The sequence below is a fragment of the Glandiceps talaboti genome, chromosome 2 (genome assembly GCF_964340395.1).
Source record: "Glandiceps talaboti chromosome 2, keGlaTala1.1, whole genome shotgun sequence".
Classification (NCBI taxonomy): Eukaryota; Metazoa; Hemichordata; class Enteropneusta; family Spengelidae; genus Glandiceps; species Glandiceps talaboti.
The window spans coordinates 7,228,101-7,252,185 of NC_135550.1; the positions used below are offsets into that span (position 1 = coordinate 7,228,101).

The window sequence follows — 24,085 nt, forward strand, 5'->3', positions numbered from 1 at the left end:
TTACTCCAAATATGGCTGTCATTCAGTAAAAGTGATATTATTAGCATTAACAGTAATCCTTGTGCATAGTTGTCTTCTATATTACGTGTAGACATGATTCAAAACAAATTGGCAACAAATAAACATAACAAAGTGTCTGTAACTAGGCAACAAATAAAACATAACAAAGTGTCTGTAACTTGGCAACAAATGGCATATAATTACATGCAAGCTGTATTGTAAGAAAGCAACCTTTGACCTCGACCTAGAACGCTATGTCAATTATCAAAATCATATTATTTTTGCATATTCTTGCATATGTAGCATTTATATTTGGTCAACTTCTTTCAAAATAATGTCTAAAGGTAATGTAGAACAAGAGAAGATGAATATATCATACATGTGTTACTTCTGGAGCTCACATCACTTCGTTATGCAAATTTAACTGAATGGTGGCCATATTTGTAATGTCAATCATGATTTACTGCATAACTCAAAAACGTTAATACATGGAGACTATATCAAGTGTCTATCCGTATAATATCAGATGTAAACATTCTTTTGAGACCTTGACCCATATCACACACTTGTTAGTATTATTTGTTGCCACAAATTTCTTCAAAATCGTGTCACCACTCAGTCACATAGGAGTAATTATTTGAAGTGATCGTGTCTTCTACGAAGACTTGTTTTTCTTACAACTGTTTGTTTTTTTTACAACTGGTGCCATGAATTAACCCTGACTGATTTTGTGTTACATTTTGGCCATACTGCAACGTATCATACAACAAATTATATATATATGCATCACAAGCAGCATTGTTAGAAGATAATGTTCTTATTTCAATATCAATATTTATATCATCTGCAAAACAGCATGTTATGAGTCATGCGTGGATTTATGTTTACCGACACACCCACAGTGTACGTTATCATCAGTGATATGACGGCAGAAAAAAATTGTGTCAGAAAGAAATAACAAATACTGATGTAAGAATCTATTAGCCCTATCACTATGTTAATCAGATCATGGATACCGTCAACGTTAAAGTGTACATGCCGAAAATACATAGGGTGTGGGAGCGGTCATTCTGGAAAGCGTTGCCTTTGGCCATCGAATGCGTGTGTGTTTGTGTGTATGGTGGGGGTGGTATAAAAAACTTGGATCATCTTCAGAACACATCCCAGCCAGTTAGAAATGACTGTCTCCTCACATGTGTGCATGGAGGTGACGTGTGTACGTCAGTGTGTTAGGATTAGGCCATACGCTGTATATCTATGATGAGAGAGGAGTTGTCTATCTTAAGACGGGGTTCAGGACCTCATTTTAGTGATAAAACCTATATACATAATCGTTCAAATCGTCATCGGAATATCAACCTGCTGATATAACGCATGGAAACAAAGCTCACCATCCTAGACATTTTCAATACCAACTTTCGAGGAGTATTTGCAAAAATAAACTTAATTTTAAAGTCATAACGCAGTTGCCCCGGTCACAAAATGGCCGACTTCAGGCTTCAAGACTTTGTTTTCCGTACATTTATGATCTATAACACTAGCAACACGAATGGTGTCAAAGTTTATATATATACATGTATATATATATATATATATATATATATATATATATATATATATATATATATATATATATATATATATATATATATATATATATATATATATATATATACATGTATATATATAAAACTATTGCGCTCTGCCACTGCGGTACAGAGCACTGTCTTAGCAGATTGATACTCACCGAGTATATATATATATATATATATATATATATATATATATATATATATATATATATATATATATATATATACATATATATATATATATACATATATATATATATATATATTTCTATGTATGTATGTATGTATGTATGTATGTATGTATGTATGTATGTATGTATGTATGTATGTATGTATGTATGCATGTATGTATGTATGTATGTATGCATGCATGTATGTATGTATGTATGTATGTATGTATGTATGTATGTATGCAATCTTTAGCCATTCAAAAACAGTTTGTACAAAAAATAAGATATGAATCCATATGTAACTTGTAAAAACATACTAGTCTTGTATATAATTCAGAATGCTAGCATTAATTAGTAGGACATTGTGTCATGTCACCACTTATCCAATCAACAAATCATTCATATTTCATAGACATCTTATGACTTTATTACTAAGTGATGGTAAACATTTTCATTTTCACAAAATCTACGACAGTGGAAACCGAGGTTTCAGCTAACCAAGATAGACACGAACTAAAACTATTGTTGTTACATAAGGTATTGAATGGATGTTGGTTTAACTGTATGTCTCAGTAGGGAGGCGTCTCTGAAAACTAGTTTATTTAGAGATTCATGAACTTGCAGTACTGTTTCGGGACTTCCAATGTTTACACTATGTTGATCACAGGGTGATAAGAATCGAACAACAGAGGAACCGCTATCGCGCACTTGTGTAATCTACCATACATTTAGTTTGCGTCTATCTTAGTAAACGGAAGACTCGGTTATCAGTGTCGTATTCATTGTAGGGTGGCGTTTCTGCTGACTTGCAGTGTGCATTTTGAGGAAAATCCAAGTATTTAAACAGGATGATTGTATCTGCGCAATAGAGGTACCACTATCACCCACTTGTGTTATCTACCACATCGAACAACAACTGTTTTAGTAGTTTTGTCTATGTCAGAAAGTATCAACTCGATTTCCGCAGTATTAATACACAGATGTTGTTTACCACATTCGTCTAGACATCAGTCAAAGGCGAGAGCCTTCTGACATACACAACACCAAATGATCTACAATTCACCACTCCAAGATACTCTTTACCAGATTGACGTTGGTATCTCACGACTTCACACATTGTTCAAACTTCTGCTAGACGCAGCACCCTGAAATTAAGCGTAGTAAAGCTGCATGACCAAACACACCTTTTTTATTCAGTAATTTGTGTATACAGTGCGTGGGTTTTCGGTGTCTCTAGTTCACTGGTTAATGTGAACTTCCGAAAAAGCCTGTACAAAATAGAATCATTTATCAAACGATGGACCAGTCTTTTAAACTTGTTGTGTTTTGCGGCAATGTCACGAATAACATTCGACGCAGGTCGGACGTAAAAAAAAATTTGTCAAAATTTTAAAAGATAGATAAAATATTTGGTAAAGTAGCAAATTTAGAGAGGCGGCCGGAAAGAGTTTCGTAGTGTTCTTGTGTGTGTGTGTGTGTGTGTGTGTGTGTGTGTGTGTGTGTGTGTGTATATGTATGTATGTATGTATGTATGTATGTATGCATGTATGTATGTGCGTGCGTGCGTATGTATGTAAGTGGGTTGTATATTACGTCACTGATATTGACGTGAAAATGACTAACGACGAAGCACATCTTCCGTCATTGACTTGACGTCATCGCTGAAAGCAGCCGGTTATGTTTTTGTTCTTATTTTAAGACTTCTTAATTGGAAATGAATTGACGTAGTGTTGTGAATAACATACAATACAGACGACATTATTTACAACATTCGGAAGACCGTGTGAGTGCATAGCCACTGCATCAGGTAAAAGCTTTCAAAGTTATTGGTCATGAATAGGCCTGCAGTCTATTTTTAAGCGAACGCTCATGAAGTCAGACCTGTAAATTCTCTAGGGACCTAGGAACTCTTTATCGTTTTTGTTCAACGTTCTGAATCCATTTTTAAACTAGGTACTTCTGTGCATGCATATGCTGATTTTGTTACGATTATGTATGTGTTACGTCACGTAGTTTCGCAACCATATAGCATATTTACATTCGGTTTCTTTGAAATTGTCATTAGCCATTTCAGCACATTTTGGTAGCTTCGTAGACCAATACAGCAATATGAATACTGAATCAATTTTCACCAAGAGTTAGATAGTAGAACAGTTTTCAAAATACACGATCGATGCATATAACATTACGGACATAATTGCGAGATACTTAATTTATGCACTGTATAATATACTAAAACAAATTAAAATTCAAAATCAGTTCATTTTATATATATATATATATATATATATATATATATATATATATATATATATATATATATATATATATATATATATATATATATATATATATATATTAAAACATGGTGACTGGAATTAATATTGAAAAACAAATAGAACTGTAAAGTAGGGTTCTTTAAGTAAAATCTCATCTTTGGTCCTTGTCCCATGGGTTATCTTTTCACAAAGTTACATTTAACTCCATACATGAGTTTTAGATATTCCGCTAACAAACAAACAAACAAACAAACGAACAAACAAACAAACAAACAAACACACACACAAACAAACAAACAAACAAACACACACACAAGACTGGGATAATAACAGGGACCGTCTAACTTCGTTGGCTGTAGTCAAAATTGCCAGTAACACAATTTCAGTTTTTAATTTGTCACAGTATCACCATCAAAAGTACAGATAGGCGACACACACACACACACACACACACACACACATATATATATATAATATATATGCTTGAAATTATTGTCGCCGTTACCAGCTCCACCACTGTAATGCAGGAAAAAACCATTTTCTTCCAAAGGACAGTAATAGATTGGAACAAACTAGAAGACAGTGCAGTAAAGGCTGAATCTGTTATTCGTGTTTTTATAGGGACTGCATGTCCAACTTAACTGAGTGTACTATATCGCCGTCGATCATACCAGTTATGTCGTCTTACAACGTACTAATACAGAATGATACAGATATACAGCTTATCATTTTTAAATGAATAAAATATATATTAATGAAAATGGAAGCCTCTATTCTTTCCAGTGATAGTGCAATTTCCTCTTCTAAGCTAAAAGAAGTTGCTGTTAAGTCGATGAAGTCCTTCGGAAGGTATGTCTTTGATGTCTCCATAGAAGCATATCCGACTGATGATCACGGTGCCCCGAGGTGCTACATCCATAATGGATTTCATACCTGTTTTATCGTCTTGTTTTCTACTGTTGTATACGTTAAAACAGCGTCTAGGAGGAGTTCCGCAGTTGTTATATGCTAAATGTATGTATGTATGTATGTATGTATGTATGTGTGTGTGTATGTATGTGTGTGTGTGTGTGTGTGTGTGTGTGTGTGCGTGCGTGCGTGCGTGCGTGCGTGCGTGCGTGCGTGCGTGCGTGCGTGCGTGCGTGCGTGCGTGCGTGCGTGCGTGCATGCATGCATGCATGCATGCATGCATGTATGTATGTATGTATGTAAAGGGCTCTATATTTTCATTTTGTGATTCTTTCTTTGTTTACAAAGAAAACCATGTCGCAATCGCCTTAAAAGATAAATCGTTTTGGCGATGGTCAAATGTTCATATGTTGTCTAGGCCATCTGCATTATATGCCATATTGAATGTAGGTACTTGACAATCTCAATCCAATTTCCTGGAAATACTCGCCTCCTTCCCCACCAACATCAACTACATAAACCTTGAGTTATAGCGATATCCATACAGCTGAAAGTGAAATTCATATTGTAGATACACATTGAGATTGTAAATTTTACATTTGTCGACTTTTGACATTTAAGAATCAGACAGCACGCAAGTAAGAATATAAGCTTACAATTGAAATGTTAGTTCCAACAACGTATTAGTATTGAAACTTACATTGTAAGTTCCTGCGATTCGTGGAAATTGGAGCTTAGAAGGCAACGAGTGACAGAAATTGTCGGTAAAACATTGTAATAGTAGTCTAGCTCTTAAGACAAGTAAGCTGTTTGTTATACAAAAACATTGATCGTGTTTCCAATCTTTGATGGTTTTATGTGTTAGGTGTCAAGTAAACGTAGCTTTATCCAAACGCTAACCGTTTTCTTTATGTTAGATATCATCATCACTTTGATGTGCGTATTTGTAAGCTGATATCATTACTGAGTTACTACAATCCGGTTTCTTTGCAGGACATATAAATCCACACATTCAGGAAAGTCCGGGGGCCAACTTGTGGAGGATGTGTAGAAATATAACTCGTCAAACCACTCGGCATGATAAAGATTTAAAAAATGTAGAACATAGAAATATTCTAATCCATATTCTGTAATCTGTAATCTGAGTGAGTGGGGAATATCATGAATACAGTCCTACGTCAGTTTGCATTTATTACTAAATATGATAAATAAAAAAAAATAAGGCCATTTTCAGTCATATGAAATAGATCTTGCAAATTGTGACATTGCTGATAACGCTTTTTTAGGCAAATCTTTTCATTGAATTTCTACTCTTGCTGTGTCTTGTTCTCTGGAATAGATAACAATAACATCCTTCTTAAGTGTAATCTGAAACGATACGAAAAATATGCCCGCAGTGGTACGAATAAATGGATAAAAAAAATTCGGAAATAGCTTATCAATACCCCATTGTAATAATAATAGTAGTTTGTGATTTGAAAAACCGAGCAAATTTACATTGATTTGTGGATAAGGATAACAGCTGAAGTTTCAATAGAATGAAAATTCTAGAAAGATATTATTCAAAATATAGTAGAAACCATTCCCATTCCAAAGATACCAGAGCAAGGAAGCGATATACATGTCGTGCTTTTAATCTTCGTGTGTAGAATCTTAAGGCAAATGTTATCCAAGCTTGCTTTTTTCCATTTTGTTGTCTCTGATAATGGACTTTTTATTTACATTTCTATGGAAAATACAAATGGAAATTCGTCTGTGTTGGTAAACCATAGTATCGAATTGAACGTTTGTTCCAAACACAAACTTGAAAATTGTACCTGAAAATTTCGACTGCACTCCAGTCTTTGTCAACAGATTGACCAACTATTCAAAGCACGTGACGTTATGGACACGTGAGCCTAATATAAGGAAAAATGAAAAATTTCAATGTGTCACATTTTTGTTAGTTATTGTATGATATCCGTTGATTTCCAACGACAACATGTTTGGAAATACTGCTCAATAATTTACTACTGTTGGCAATGCAGTGTCTTCCTCTTCATCTAGATGGAATCTCAGTTGTGGTGCTATATATATATGAAACTGTACATTGAACCGGTGTCTTTTTCTGAAAATTTGAGACACGAAGAAATTGGAACACTTACCTTCAGTACAATTACACTGATTTGATGATAATAGGTAAGTGTTATCTGTATGTACATGAGCTAAACACTTGGTCAGTGATACCACAAGACGTGCTTTTAATATTGCAGTAGGAAATACTTATTTTCGTAGTACCTTGAATTCATTTGATATGCTCAATATACATGGCACGTATACTGCCCAGAAGGTCTAGCTGTTGTAACACTTAGAGTTGTAAAGATTTCGGTTTGTTGTCTTATTAGATAAGGGCTGTCTTCTCGTGTATGTACATTTGATATATCATCACGGTGATCATTTGAGATTAACCTTCAACAATATATGTATCAATAAACACAGAAATTTATGTGACGTATAGTTTAATTGTTGTATTATTGCTGTAAGTAAATACCGAATTATGGAAACGAAAGTGAATACCGATACAATTGTTACTGATATGTTGCTGTGAATTACTATTTTACTTGTCAATTTAAGATTATTTTGTACAACAGGAAACATTTAAAGGAGAAACAAGAAGAACTTGTGATAAATAGGTAAAGTAAAACAAGTGAATTTAAAGTTCCGTTTGTGAATGTAGCTGGTATGTAAAAACGGCTATAAACTGTTCTTCCCGAATGATGAACGTCGCCATACTACCAACATGCAGTACCAAGTGTTATGTATTTGGTTCATTTGTTTATTTTCCTAGTTTATAACAAGTTATGTCTGTTGCTGCGTGCACGTAGCCTGTTATATCCCATTCTATATGACACATTTTTGTTTTGTTTTATCATAAATGTTGATAACCATAGGAACATAGGCTTAAACCTGCACTGGCTGCAACTGAGACATTTCTTTTTTGCATTAAGCATTTTTTGCTTAAAATTGTTCAATTACTTATAAAAAAAACATTGTACATGTAAATTGGTGGTAGATTTTATCAGTAGGAAGTGTTGAGCAAAAGTTGGGTTCTAAATCCGGATCTATGTTTACATATGGTTGTACTTAATTAAGTATTCAATATCTGGGCCCAAGCTAGGTCATAAACTTTCAATAACAGTCGTCAAGTATCATTTACCAAGTATTATTGTCACAGCGTGTCTCCCGAATGATTACGTTTACAAATCCAACGCGTTCTGGTCGATGGAAGCACTGATTTTAGGATCCTCGCAGTAAAATACAAATTGATTACGTTTCCTCGCCGTATTATGTGTACAACTAAATACAGAAGTTTACCAATAGATGATTCAGTGGACCAAATGGTTAACAGCATTGGGGAAGCAATTGTAAAGCATGCATTGTATCTAATCAAATATTTTAAAACACGTTGTAAATTGAGTGCCTAGGCTTCGTTAAGGATTGTTGTTATGTCAAATGATATGAATTTGAAGTATGCATTGTTAAGATATATGACACGTACATGCATTTTGTCATCGTAAATACATGCACTAAGTCATTTGAATTTGAAGCATGCATTGCTATAATGCCTACCTCATCACTGCAGTGTATTCTTGAGATAGCTTAATTACCGAAAATAATCAATTAGGTGTTAATATTCTCGGGGTTTACAAAAACCTAACCAGTTCATGCCATTGTCATAAAGAAGATAAATGGGTAGGAAGTTTCATTACAATTGAAGTATTAGTTTTTGAGATATCGTGACCACAGATATTGAGATAGACAGATTAGACAGATCGACCGACAGACCGACCAACCAACCGACAGACAGACAGACAGACATACAGACAGACAGACATACATACATACATACATACAGACAGACAGACAGACAGACAGACAGACAGACAGACAGACAGACAGACAGACAGACAACAAGATAACATAAGGCGAAAAAAATTGTGTGGTTCCGATTACATTCAATTTAAAACAGGGGGGGTAGGTAGATTTTTTATTTTATTTTATTTTTTTTTTCATGTGACTGTCTAGTTCAGGTTTTCCACTGTTTTCCAAATGGTCTCTGTGTTTTTTTTATTTCTTCCAATCAGATGTACAGTCATTACAGATTGGAAGAATACTTTTATATTATCTTTTCAAGTTGATGTCAGTTTCCGCACTCACTGTTTCTTGCGAGACTTCACGATTTTCGGGCTTTAATATCCAAAACTGTGGTGTAAGTGTCTTATACTCCAGTACTCTCTGGGATTCACATTTTGATGACGTGTTTGACAAATGTATGCATGGTGGTTATTTATCGTTGTCTATGTGTTAACCTTCTTCTCTGTAGAGTTCCTTACACAGTAACGATATATATTACTCTGGAAATGATCAGATATCGCATACTTTATATGCAGATGCTTCTTCTAACAATTTGTTGTGGCAGTCTTTGAGTGAATTGAGTCCTTGAATTATATGATTGCTCCTCAGATGGCAGCAGACGACATGCACAGCGGTACAGTTGACACAGCGTACTACACAATATCTTTGTCTGTTTTGTGTAAATACATCATACCTATAGGGCATTTTTCCAAATTGGCAAATTTTGAGTTTGGTATTTAAAAGGGTATTTGTTATTGCGGAGAATCCTAGCTCATGGCCTTTAGATTAATAATTCACGCAGCGTAGTCTGAATCGATTGGCGAAGGGATTGGAATTTTCGATGAATTCCTACTCCCTTCTATCCGCCACATTTCTACAATGGCATGCAACATTACTTCCTGCTAATGCCCCGTACTTACCACCCCGCTGCCTTAATTGAAGCTTTCAAAAGCAACTCAATCCATACTAACTGGTATAAGAACTTTATTGCTACTCAGTCGACTTGTGCAGCAGTGTACAATAAAAGTAATTTTGTATTATTTATTTCCTGATAAAAGAAAGGTGATATCCTGTGAATGCATACATACTGCCCTAAAATATGAAGTCCGCCGAGACATCCCCCCTCAGGGACGAGTCTATTCCAAGGCAAGATCTGTGTTTTATTTCTGAGTAACTACTCTTATACATACATCATTATACCGTTTTACTCTACTTTGATATAATGTTAAATTCTCTACTACTGTGCATACAAATCTAAACAATAAAGCCGATATATTCATAAATCTGGTATCAACTGATTTATCTCGGATCATCGCATTTGTGGACTCGAGATGAAGTGTAATTTTAATTGAAGTGTATTTTTGTCCTTTGATCGAATGTTGCAATTGAAACCAGTAAACTTGAAGCAGGACGTCATTTTGAATCAACACAAATCGCTACATTTCACTGTCTGGCACGACAAATACCTGACTAATTTTGCTATATTTGCCTTTGTTTGAGTTACAGTTATCTTGACATGACGAACAAAGACAGTGTAGCAATAATAGTTAGATTTTTGTTTAGTCAGACAATAAAATGTAGCAATGTTAGTTAGATTTTCGGTTAGCCAGACGACAAAATGTAACAATACTAGAAAGATTTTAGTTGAGCCAGACGATAAAATGTAGCAATGTTTTGTTTCGTCAGACGATAAAATGTAGCAATGTTACACCATGTAGTTAGAATTTTGTTTAATCAGACGATAAAATGAGATTTTAGTCAAGCCAGACGATAAAATGTAGCAATGTTAGTAAGATTTTAGTCAAGCCAGACGATAAAATGTAGCAATGTTAGTTAAATTTTTGTCTAACCAGTCGATAAAATGTAGTAATGTTAGTAAGAGCTAGACGACGTTCTATTCCATGTTTTTTTGGTTTCAAGTGTATGTTGTGACCATAAACAAGAATATATCATTCATCTATACTAATCTTGATAATGGCAAGCATCAGTTGTCAACAAGCGGTATATGATGGTCCAAGGTAAAGGAAAAACAGTGTTCAAACAGTTAGAATCAGGAATGTTGCGACAGTTATATAAATCCACATACACCCAAAAAAAGTATTCAACTATATCAATATACTAGGCTGTATTCAGGACATAACTAGGGACGAGTTTACTCGACGAGCAAAACAGTGGCATATGCCAGATCAACATCGCCAAATGATTTAATATCGAGATTATGAAAGACTCAGTAGATGTATACTATCCTTGGTTTGAGGATAATAGTAACAGATCCCCCCAAAAAACTATCACATATAAGGGGCCTATCTAGATTAAGTCAACGAGTAATATGATATCAAGAAATCATCTTCTTTGTTTTGAAAAGTAATCAGTACTGTGTACTCTGAACATATGGTTGGAACCATCCTGCCTACAAGGGTACTAGTGATAGGATGAGCTCTGTGAAACAGAAGACAATGAAAAAACCTAAGTATATATGTCAATATGCCTCCACTTATATCTAACAAATATCAAGCTGTACGAAAGGTCAACATGTTGGCAGGCAAGATGTAAATGGTTAAATACTATATAAACTAGCGATACATGTCTGTCTCATGACTTTTTTTTTATCTACAACATAAATACGCTATTTGTTTTTTTTTTCACCCAATATCAACCGTCCACCATGAAGCCCGTACAATCATGTAATTCCCACACGTTCTACAAAGGAATACTTTAGTAAATGAACAAGTTTACGCTTTATTGAAGACTGAGAGCAGTTGCAACAAAACAGTCATTGTTTACAGTATGACAGTGCGGCCATGTTGGATGGTGGATTGTGGGTAGATGTCTTAGTTTTCTAAAATCTCCCCATTGCTCTGACCACAACGTGTGTTAAGACGACAGAGAAAGAACGAAAATTACACCTGAGACATCACTTGTGTTTCGTTGTCGCGTTTCCTACAACATACATCTAGGGAAAAAACCGGTGAACTTGCTGTGCAGGCGAGCTGTACTAGGTCAAAACCCCTCCGCCCGGTTGTCAGTTTTTCCTTTCAAAGGCTCGTCCCAGGTCATCTTGGCACGATTACATGACTTTTTTTCAGGGAATGATGTTTAGAATTTGTCCATTCTGTTTACTCCTACGGTATTAACATACCACAACTGCTCTTCTCGGGTGTAGGGATTTTGACCAGATGTTGCGCCGTTGTTTAAATTGGGCAGTGCCCTAATAAACCTCGAGGTAACATGTAAATGTTGCAGTGATGAAATTAGGCGTAACCACAGTAAGTGTTTGTACTGGTACAAGCTCTACAGGAACATCTTCTTGCCTCCAGAAAAACAAACGTTCTATTTACACCTGGTTGACAATCATCTAGTTCAACGCTTACCCATTCGCTTAAGTCGTATTGACACAAGGAGTGGTTGGAACGCTTGAAAGGAGCATCCAAACGCGGTACCTAAACAAGAAAAACAACAAAAAGAGGAAAAAACACAGATAAAAGTCTGAAATTGACAGGCAACCTTAATCAAGTTGTGAATAATTCAAAAGAAGGTAAATGTCTTGAACAAAGTTTACAAGTAATCGAGGACATGCTTAATACATCCACCATGTTTAGATTAAAGTGGTCATTGGATGAGAAATGAATATTTGTTTTGGATTTCTCCCTAATTAATAAAACATATTTATAGTATGGCTATTTAATCGCAAAAAAATAATCATGTGAAACAACATGGCTCAAGTCAAATCTGCAACACAGTAAATTGCGAAAAAAAGCTAATATATACGTAAATGTTATGTTATTGTACGTACGGGAAGTGACTTGTAAACAAACTGGGTTAACACACGTACAAAGGCACTTCATTTATGCATACTAACATTTCAATATATTTGGAAGTGCATGCTTACGCTCAGACTCGGCGGGATGTACTGACTAATCGAGTTTCTTTGCAAATTACATTCTTGCATACAAAATCAAACTTTAAACAACTTTGTTGTTGTTGTTGTTGTTGTTGTTGTTGTTGTTGTTGTTGTTGTTGTTGTTGCAATTTTTGAGTTACAAAACGGACTTGGTCCACGTTATGTCGAATTATTTTTTAGTAGAAAAACATCGTAACATTGTTTTATTGATCAAATGTAAGAAATATGATATATAACCCACTTCATATGGCCACTTTAACGGGTAACTTCGAAACTATGTAGTGAGATAAACTTAAATTATAAAAGGATTAGAACACGTACTGGGAACACCATGGTAATAATATCATGCACTGTCGCCATTGTCACTGATATATAGACTCTTCTTATCTGTTATCACAAGAATATGTGTTGTAATTTAAAAAAGAAGAAGTAACCAATTGACTTTTCACACATCTTGCTGTGTATTTTATTAGTTCCCAAATCATGCGGTGATTTCTACTTATTTGTACACCTAGTTACTCCCTGGACTACAACCGAGAGTTGTCATTATTGTGTCTTAAGGAGTCGCCCACGTCATTTCAACTTGACGCGCTGTGAATCTCGCCACGTCATCAAACGTGTGGGTGAGAAATTATGCAAACTTTAAGTTTATCGTATACATCACAATTTAATATATGGACATTATATCAAATGACCAACCAAAAGTAAACAGAAAAGTAGATCTTTAATCTTTTCTGTGAGGGATGACATCATCACGTTAACTGCAACGTCATTTTGACCTGTCAGTCTATGTGCACTTAGATGGGGTCATGACCTTGTGATAGATTGACGTTGTAATTATTTGATCAACATCCATGATCCTTATCTGGGACATTTGAGACAGACAGTGACAAAACTAGAGGCTAATTAATCGTTTCATTCAGAGACAGATCGAAGAAAAATACAAAAATACAATGCATTTTCACATACTAGGCTAACTCTCTTAAGGGTTCAGAAAGGATACTAAAAACAAGTAAGTCATTGCGCTGAGTAATATGGTCAAACTAGAACGCACAGCAATGCGGAGGTTTGCTCTTGGCGATGTCTCTGCTTATAGTAAACGTGGAAATATACTGTAATGGAGTTGGTAATGAGAAAAAAATACGTACCTCAAAAGATTGACACATTCCATAACATGCACTTATAGTTAAACGCTGTTGTTTGCATCCTGGTTTGACGGCGACATATTTCGTATATCCTTTTATATCGCATGTTACGATGCTCTGTGTTGCTAGTGTGAATCCAACGGCCAAGACCAATAGGGACATGAGTATAATCGTTGACGGCTTCTGCGAACTCATTGTGAACTACAAAACGAAGGAGACAATCATGAATGTGGGAATAGTGTGGTTTAAAAAAACCCCGAAAACATATCGATTGTTTCTTTAACCACTTAAAGATGAAAAACTTCCCAATTCTGTGGGAGAATGTAAGCGTGGCGATGTCTTGCTCACGTCTTACCCAGTGACGTAGATCCTGCCGCAAAACTCTGATCCCGTAGTAACGACGTGTCCAATTTGCTAATCAGCGTCTTACTAATACAGCCCAGTTTCATAACTGAGCGGTCCACAAAATCAATAAAGACATTTTGAGAGGGGAAAAAATATGTGTTTCTCTGTATCTAGGTTGTGAGTGACTTTCGGCATATTTAATTTCCGTTACTTTCATCAAGATGATTTATTATCGTAAACCTTGAAATGTTACCGCGTGAAAGGTCTACATCAGTGTTTTCCGGCCATGCCATTCTCGTAATTACTCTATCATAGCCTCAACACATTGCAAGTAATTTGCATCATGCTATAACGAGCTCAGTTTTTATAACTTAAAAATGAATTCAAGAATGATCATATTTTTAAATACATATCTTCGTGTGGTATGATGGTAAGTGGGTAGTGGTCAAATTTAGTCAAATTTCACAGACCGAGTTCAAAGAAGATTTAAATCGCAGAAGGTAATCTTTTAGTGAACGAAAGCTTCTCTGTATTTCTATCACAAATGCATTATGCTGACGTGTACACTTGCAGAGGTTGCCAAGACTACCATTTATTGTTAGAGCATTCTACATTGATAGGTTAGTCTTAGACTCTACCTGCTTCGTTGACTGTATTTTTGGTTCCTTTGGCAGTGACCGAGTACCTCCCACATACTTTTAATATAATTGGATAGTTAAAACTTAAGATGTGAAGCTTACTACATATTTCATGATTGTGCTTGTCTTTAAAATATGGGCATTTTCCTACGATTATGCTCCAAAAGAAAACCCAACTTTCCCTTCATCACTGTGACCAGATGAAATTGTTTAAACGACACACTGTATTATAGTTAATAGATTTTCTTCTTTTCATCGACCGCCAGTTGTTAAATTTTGCAGTGAATTCATTTTCCATATTTCTCGTGGCTATTTTGCGAGAATGTCAAGGTGTCTTGAAATTGTCAGAGCTTTTGCAGTATCACTCTCTTTACTGTCAATCGACAGGGTTTTTTTTTTCAGCGTCGATAGTATTGAGTGATTCTTTTCACCAAGCGCTTTTGTATCCATGACTCTTTGCGGCCAACCTTTGCGGCCAAGTTGGATGTAATCAAAGCATGATTTGGCGCTAAAATTGTTGCAAATGGCAACATTGTACAAATTGTGATATTGAATCCCTCGTTTGAGCTATAGATGTATTGTGCATGCTGAAAGTAGAAAAGTGTCACATTAAGAGTTTTGAAAATACTTAGGAACATTACAAGATAATGCGTATAAAAATTTGTGTGGATCCGATTGCATTTAATTTTAAAATAGATGGGGTAGGTAGATTTTTTATTTTATTTTATTATATTTTTTTTCATGTGTGAGTGTCTAGTTCGGGTTTTCCACTGTTTTCCAAATGGTCTCTGTGTTGTTTATTTCTTCCTATCAGATGTACAGCCATTACAGATTGGAAGAATAGTTTTATATTGTCTTTTTAATTTGATATCAGTTTCCACACCCACTGTTTCTTGCCAGACTTCACACGATTTTCGCGATTTTGTTATTATTTTTCTCGAATACATTTAGAAAAAATGTTTAGGGTCGGCGTGAAAAACTAGGTGGGGTTGGGTAACCGGAACCAAACAACTTGTTTTATTTGGCCTATTTAAAGCATGTTGCATGTACATTGCTAATTGTGCTATCTTTTTCAAGGAAACGGAAATTATAACAAAATAACCTGTTTGACAGAATGACTTGCCTCTAACAAGTAGACTGGACTCTACTTCAGTATACTGCGGATGCAAGTGATTCGAATAAAAAATCACTGACTTTGGCCACATTACGCGAAAAGTAAAAAATTGATGTTTCCAACCAAAACAGGCTCGATACATGTCGTTACTGTTGTACAATCGTTAGCATTCTGAAAATCTCTGCAGATAATGTTTAGGATTGTTATCATGTGTTTATACATCCCAACAGACTCATTTTAGAGCGATGACATATGAACTGTCTTAACTCCGCTACTTTCACACATATTACACGCTGCTAAGATATCACCACTTCACCATCCATCATTTGCCTTACATTTCAGTTTTATGAAAATAAAATTCTAGAAAGGGCTTTTTGGAATACTCGTGGTATATTCACGACTATAATTTGACTAAGAATGACATTTATTCATTATTGTGTTTCATAGATTAAGGGTATGAGTTTTTTTAAAACTTATCTATCGTAATATGTAAAATGTATATCCAATATCTACGCATGGTACGAAAGTTAATAAGAAAGTTAATGATTTCTTATTCGGAAACTTAAGAAAAAGCCGCAAGAGTTTTACCTATCTTTGGGGATTATAGCATGAATCGAAGACGTCGCTACTTCTTATCGATGAAAGCGAATTTCACCTATTCATGTTTTTCGACGTATATAGAAATTCGATGACGTCGTTTAGAATATATTATTAAAGGTATAAGAACTTACACAAATCTATTTTCAGACTCTCTGCATGTCATAAATAATTTCCTATGCATAAGTACAGTAACCTTCGCATCAACTCAAAATTATTGAATTCTTTCATTGTTCATGTATATGCTGGTTGGCATATCTGGATATGAAATGTCAGGGTAAAATATCCACGTTTCAGAATGTTCATGGAAACGTTGATGAATCACTACGACAACATTAGTCATGTGAACTTATATGTGTATATTTACAACAGTCATTTAGATGTACACTTTGAGAGATTTTTCCGCCTTAAATAAAACTAGCTATTTTGTGATTGATAATGTTTGTGAGAGATTTATGTATCTATAGCTATTGTAAATCATATCCTAAATTAGATCTTGATGTGTTATACAATGACGTTGCAAACGGATTCAACACACATTTAACAAAATGTTATCTTTAAATATATATATATATATATATATATTTGTGTGTACAAATAGTTCACATCTACGCAATCCACACAAATGAATGTGTTTTTGGAGTGCTAAAAAGCAGCTGGGTTTACATATACATGTATTATTACATGCATTGTAAATGCCGAGAATCCATTTGGAGATAAATGTGTCTACATACTCTCAATAATAGATGAAAAGGCACTTCAACTATTTATTACCTAATTTGAGAACTAGTCTGAATTCAAGCACTTTTAATGATTCAGGCGAATAAAATATGTAGGGAAGACGACAAAATGTTAAATAAGCAATTTATGTGTCCAACGCGTGATCTCGTAAAAAGCTTAGGAACTCATATCCAAACGTTGAGGAAATCGTATAAAAGAAGTATATATGACTGGAAAGCAAAAAAAAAACTCGGTTATCGCGAAATCTTTGATTTCAAGCGAATGGCAACATGTATTTATATATTGAGGAAACAAAACGTACAGGAAAACGGAAATCGAGCCTGGAAACTCGGAGAAAAGCACTCAATCACGTAATATTATATGGCTGATTTGCTGAAGCTTAAATGAACGAAGTGTTTCATTTTAAAGCCATTATCTAGGCTGAAATGAATCAAGTAATGCAAACATACATGTCGCTACGGCTCAGTGTATCACGTCACCTTTACACACTACGTCCATTTGCAGACAATTCTCTTGTTTTGTGTGTTTTAAAAGGATCAAGTGAAACATTTGACAAAGTCGTGCAATTCCTTCTAATACCATGATGAACAATTACAGGATTAAACTAAGAATGATGGAGTGTGAAGGATTTATTGCAAGTCGCATTATAGTCCTGTTGTCCAAAACTACGTCACTGTAAGGTCATTTGATAACTTGGTAAATGGAAAAAGAAACAGTTTTAATCTCATGGGGTAGGGGCAAATACTATCTGTGTACTTAACGGTCGTCAGATTAGAGTGAAATTAATGAAAGGTGAATACAGGAGATGTTTGTAGCGAAGGGCCAAATGCTGAAATAGACACACTGTAGTTAACAGTACTGACAAGAAGTTACAGAGTTCATTGATATTTGAGTCCACATAACAAGGTGTTCCACATAGCCATCTATTTCACTTAAGATAGCAATAATCCATTCAGATCATTAGATTAACTAATTTTAGTCGATGTACTCTATAAGACAATGTTATCTTCCTAATCGAAGTCACTCTTTGTATTTTAAACTAGAAACTTACTTAATTTGTTATTTACAGCATACATGTATGTATGTATGTATGTATGTATGTATGTATGTATGTATGTATGTATGTATGTATGTATCCATTCATGTATGTATGTTCAAAATTGTCTGTTCAATCATTCAAAATATTGATCATACAGCAGATATCGAGTATGTTCGTAGACAGTCAAGACGTCTAAGTATATGTACGTACATTATGTGAATGGCGAAATCACTGAAGGTTCATTCAAATAGAAGCAAATATCTTTTGAAAACATGAGAATAGTGGGATTACTTCTCCACTTTGACTATAGATGTTGCCATGGAGAATTCCCCCTTCAACGCGATTTCTATAATACGGTAGTATAATGGCTTGTACTTACATCAGATTTGAATTATCAGGTTTTGATAAGAAAATTTATAATTTAGCATGAAATCGGAAAATTGACATCATGAGTGCAATTGACGACGTTGTCAAAATCAATGTTTTCTTCTTCAGATTTTGGGAGGATGATGTAGGGTTAGCCTCGGATGGGGATTAGAAATGTTTTGTTTCCCCATCCGCATGGATTCCAGGCTAAAGTGGGTGGAACTTTTTAAGTATATTATTTCAACTGTCGATGTCATTTCAATCTTTCGGTATCGCCTGTGAACCAGAATATGGTTTCCAAGGTCACGGTCAATTACAAAAGTGAACTTAAACGGAAATACTTTCAATTTAAAGTCCGCGATTTAATGTGTTCCGGATTTTAACGTGAGGTTTTTACTGTATATTTTAGTCGACATGAGTGAACACGATTGACCCTGGTTCCTTACCGTATTCTGTATAGAATCATTCGTTGTTTTTATCATCACGGTGTTTTTACATTTTACAGTTTTTATCAGTCGGGCAAATTACTAGTTCACTCACAGACCCATCCTACACCATCCTACAAATGCCCATCACAAAAACTGTGGCGTTATAATCGTGGACACCCATTATGAGTGGCGTTGCAAAGTTGCACCACGTTCTATCTGCATTTACACAAATGCAAGTTATTGTTAGATTGAGGCGTTATACTATATAACAGGCAAGTTAGCCAATCAAGCAGACAACGAGAGTTGGTTTATCCTCTAGGCACAAGATAGTGCAATTAAAACGTCATAATGTTAAGAGGGGACAATGTACTTGATAGCCTCTGTTGTGCACGTTTATTACCTCGTATTTGACGTGATACGAATTAACACCTTTCTGGTTCGGAACTCTATCTTCGTGTATAATCTTTTCACAACTATTACATACATTTGACAAGCATGAGTGTTTTGTAGGAACAAAACCGTTTTTTCCGACACTGAGATGTTAGGAGAGACAAACCCATGGGTGAAATTTGTGGACTGTTTCTTACGTAGTCTTTTTTGGAACAGATGGACAGAACTGATGACAAATCGAAAGGTGCTACTCATGTTTCTTGTAATATCTTCGGAATTTGTATCGTGCACAGGAGATTACTTCATTATAGCCACCCAACGGCTATCAATAATGTATTATACGCATTCAAGTATCATTTGTAGGTGGAAACTAATTTGATGCCGCAAGCCAATACAAATTACAGTCCGAGACAAGACCTATATTAACAAACAATCTATAAATTTAAGTATTGCGATAATTTGAGTGAAGACAGGTAATAATACATACCACAAATACGACTAGCTATTAATTATTCCCGTAGATGTGCCCTCTGTTGGTCATATGTAGGCTGTCTCAGTCTCATGTCAAGTACTGTCGTGGTATTAAAAAAAATTACCACTTAACAGTAGAAACCCCTGTAATGTCCCGTGTGAGTTGAAACCTGAAGGTAAAGGTTCTGTAACTTTGATATGGTTTGATGAAATAATCGACTTACTGCCCTGAGCTTAAGCTTACTGATTATCATGTTATGAGCGGCTTCAATATTTCGATTGTGAAATCTATAAATATGCCGGATATGGTTACACTCTTTCAAGGCATGAATTTAGGCATTACCATTACTCAGCAGCACGAGAAGAGGAGCTCAAGTCGTTCATATCATATTTCATTTTTATACTTATTTTTTTTATTGCAATTTATGTATAATTTGTATCGACTATAAACGACTCAACAAGCCGCGAGCCTAACATAATAGGTATGATTTGGTAGTATTAAATCGACTAGAAGCCGGTAATTGAGGCTTTGTATTCTCCACACTGCAGCTGCTGCTTCTCATTACGCGACAGATGATGGTCGCTCAGAATCACATCACGCAAGTTACGGAACATCTTTTTCTCACCAAATAAAAAGGTACTTTCATGTCGTCATCAAAAGTGTATAATACATCGCTAAGTCAGCTCTCTTATCAAAACTGAGTGAGTAAGGCAACTGATCAGTGATCATCATGTGATGAAGTCACTTGCCGAAAACAAAAAAGAAATTGTACCCTGCACGTGTAGGATTCGTTATCTCGTTGATATTTTGTTTGAATTTAATATCAAATATTTGAGGTTGCCTCTGTCATTATCACCTAAGACAAAAGTCAAATACAGAATGCTTGCTCAACACATTATATCAATATTAGAAAATTCCACATCTTCAAGTTATGTTGCCACACCCTATGACACTCACCTATTAGTTTGTGTGCTGCTATGGCAACTTATAGTTTAATTGCAAGACCTTGTATCGTCACAAATACCTGGTTCTCCTGGTCATATTCCAACCATGTTACTGGACGCACCCATAATTTTTTTACTTACTCAGTAGCAACGCACGTATATATCACCCTAGTTACGGCATACAACTTGTATTTTCTTCACAATTCGGATTTAAAAAAAAAACATGTATGAACAGGGGATTGGAATGACAATTATGTGGAAATGTCATTTCAATCTGCTTTTGTTTGAAATCTGTACTGGACATATTCAAAGTACCTTTTTTGTCGACTTAAAATCAATGGCGGAAAATGCGAATTGCCAGTTGCCGTAGAACGGACGGCGTGGGCGGTACGACAGTGTTAACCCTCTCTTTCATCACCACTTCCTAATGCTTTACATTATTTTACTGCTGCCTTGCGTTGATTAAGTTTAAATTTGGAATTATAGCGTAGCGTGCGGTCTAGCCCAAGGCAAGTATTGGCGTCAGGTTTGTTTGACAAATAGTATTCTTCCTTATCCGACTTTTCAACAAATTGTCAACAGTCTCACGTGTATACGTCAAAGTTACCGTGTTTGTTCCTCCGTTGCACTTACATCTGGAAATCGTCACTGTAGAGCTTCCGTGAGGCATGTGCAACTTTTGTAAACTGAAACATTTAAATTGTCGACTGACCGGCATCCCCCCCCCCCTCAAAGGTTAAACTTACCTACAATGAGTCTCCGTACTAGATGAAGAATATGACACACTCTGTGCAAACCTGGGCGAAATTTCCCTTCCGCGGTCTCTGACCGCCCGATTTGAATCTATCTGTAGAATTATATATATATATATATGAGGAAAGAATGTCAATAAGGTAGTCCAATTTTCAAGTTACTTAATCCATCTCCGCACGAGCTCCAGTTGTCTAGTTTACAACCATGCAATGCCGTGGTCGCCTTTTCTACCTAAATGGCCTTCTGTCAATCATAAAATATCCACTTTAATGTCATTGGATGCATCTGATTTGGATCACCCAATCAAATTGTTGCATTCCGTGACATCATTGATGACTTCTAAGGACATCTAAGCGTAACGGCCAAATAGATATGTAAATACCGAAATGGGGATCCAGTTCCACCTTTTAAAAAAATTCTCATCTTTCTGACGAGCATCCGCAAAAGAAACCAAAATTTCCTAATACTACGTATACAGCAAATTAACCCCTATCTCTTAACAAACGTCCTTGAAGGTTAAGGTGTAATGGAAAATGTGACACCGGTATTGGATTATTCAGGGAAATACAAGACCAGGAAGGTACCGAAATAAGATAGTTAATTGGCATTAGTGGATGATACTTTCACTAAATTCTATGCTCTACAAAAAAAAGTGGCGTTCTCTAGAGACCCATTAATAATATATAATATTGATGGCGAGTACTGTGAGATAAAACAACACTGCAATACAATCCATTACACATTGCTACGTATACTATTCGTTCACCACGCTCTATTTGCCGTACTAAAATTAGCAAATAATGACAAAATTGCTCTCTAAATGCAACATGACTACTTCATGACTTCATAATTGGCATGGGTAATAACGCAGAAAGGTAAACCCTATAATATACACGATCATACTGTAATGGTTATGATGAGTACGTACATTCATAGATAATTCAATCACTGCTAACGTTCAGGTATAGTCATCTGGAGAAATGCGTACATTTTTGTCTCGTAAGAACGGCGTCTAATTCAGAAATGAGCTTATAACATAATATGAGAATCGCATAATAAAAGAAAGTACTAAGTAGAAATTATACCATCCCAAAACTTCATCACTGTGTGTTATGGAATTGATTTGTACAACACAACAAGACAACCTTCGAGTGGGTGCCATACAGTGTACATTTCTCGAGTCGTGATCATCGGGTTTGGTGTACCTACTTTTCATCTCATACGATACATTTCATCTGTTCATTTCATCCGTTTCACAATTTATAGACGTAATTCGTCTAAGTGGCAACATATGAAATGGTCACATGACACATGTCCGTACCACAGAATTAAGTTGTCGACATACAATGTTAACAAAATGAATCCTTTTAGGCTCCTGCTATTGCAAGAAGACTTGCTCTACTTGCGAGTTGTAAAAATGAATATGGACTTCTAGTACAGGTATTGCGATATGTTCGCCCTAAGGCGGGTGGGAAAGAAGTTGTTTAAGATGAAAGCACGAGCCAATCTGAAGTAAATTATGATATTCAGATACGAGATGCATGCAACAAATGTTCAGATAAAACCATAGTCAGTGGGTGATAAAAACCATCCGATTTGAAAATATCTACTATGTAAAGCAACATTAAGAAGAGCCAGATCTTATTTTTAGCCCCAGATTCGAATAAAATTGCACTGAAATGGAATCTAGATAATAATTTTGACGTGAGCTGTCGTCAACTTTTAAGGATTTTCTTACTAAATGATTTCATATGAAGGGACTGTTCGTCTAGATTAGGACTGGAAACAATATAAAGGGTTTATGTCACGTGCCTGTCATGTGACCTGGGTTTGTACCTAGCAACGATAAAAGAAGTGGTACTATTGTGGTCAGTGTCAAGGGTCAAATCATTTATTGACCAACCACGGTTAAAGTTTCTTTCGACTTTGCATGTAGTTCATCTATAGGTCATATTTTAGTCGGTAGAAAATTACATTCGATGTTCGTCTCACAAACTATAATACCATTGTTTTCAAAAAGACTCCGAGCTGATGTACCTTTTACAACTTGTTTATTTCTTTCAAACTTATTTTTAAAAACAAACAAATATGTGATATATTTATGCGACGCCTTCCCCGTCATTTAATCTTATGCCCCCCTCCTCTCACTTAAGCTTAGATATGAATAAATTACATTTATATAAAAAAATCACGAACAACATTTCGAGTGACCCTCTTTGGAACGATATAACCTGCTTTACTATCAACAAGAGAAATATATTTACATTAGTTTTAGTATGTTACACATAAAAACCAACAAATAAATAAAGATGGAATAAATAGAAGGTTTGATTTGTAATAGGCCTCATCAAGATAAGTGAGGTTGCAG

The 24,085-nt window shown here is 35.4% G+C and overlaps 1 protein-coding gene across 1 annotated transcript; it reads right to left on the reverse strand.

The window, feature by feature from the left end:
* Positions 1 to 10,691: 10,691 nt before the first annotated feature.
* On the reverse strand, positions 10,692 to 21,880 carry LOC144453390 (glycoprotein hormone beta-5-like). The gene is made up of 3 exons (XM_078144674.1): positions 21,711 to 21,880; positions 13,894 to 14,091; positions 10,692 to 12,284 (listed from the first exon to the last, which is right to left on the reverse strand). Exons 2-3 carry the CDS (start codon positions 14,083 to 14,085, stop codon positions 12,096 to 12,098), a joined length of 381 nt encoding a protein of 126 aa, XP_078000800.1. The 5' UTR covers positions 14,086 to 14,091; positions 21,711 to 21,880; the 3' UTR covers positions 10,692 to 12,095.
* Positions 21,881 to 24,085: the final 2,205 nt, after the last annotated feature.

Excerpts from the sequence above, each read along its gene's own strand:
- LOC144453390 (XM_078144674.1), bottom strand. The coding sequence starts at position 14,085 with ATGAGTTCGCAGAAGCCGTCAACGATTATACTCATGTCCCTATTGGTC. Across the intron at positions 12,285-13,893 it reads GAATGTGTCAATCTTTTGAG|GTACCGCGTTTGGATGCTCC; the intron begins GTACGTATTTTT and ends TTTCTTGTTTAG.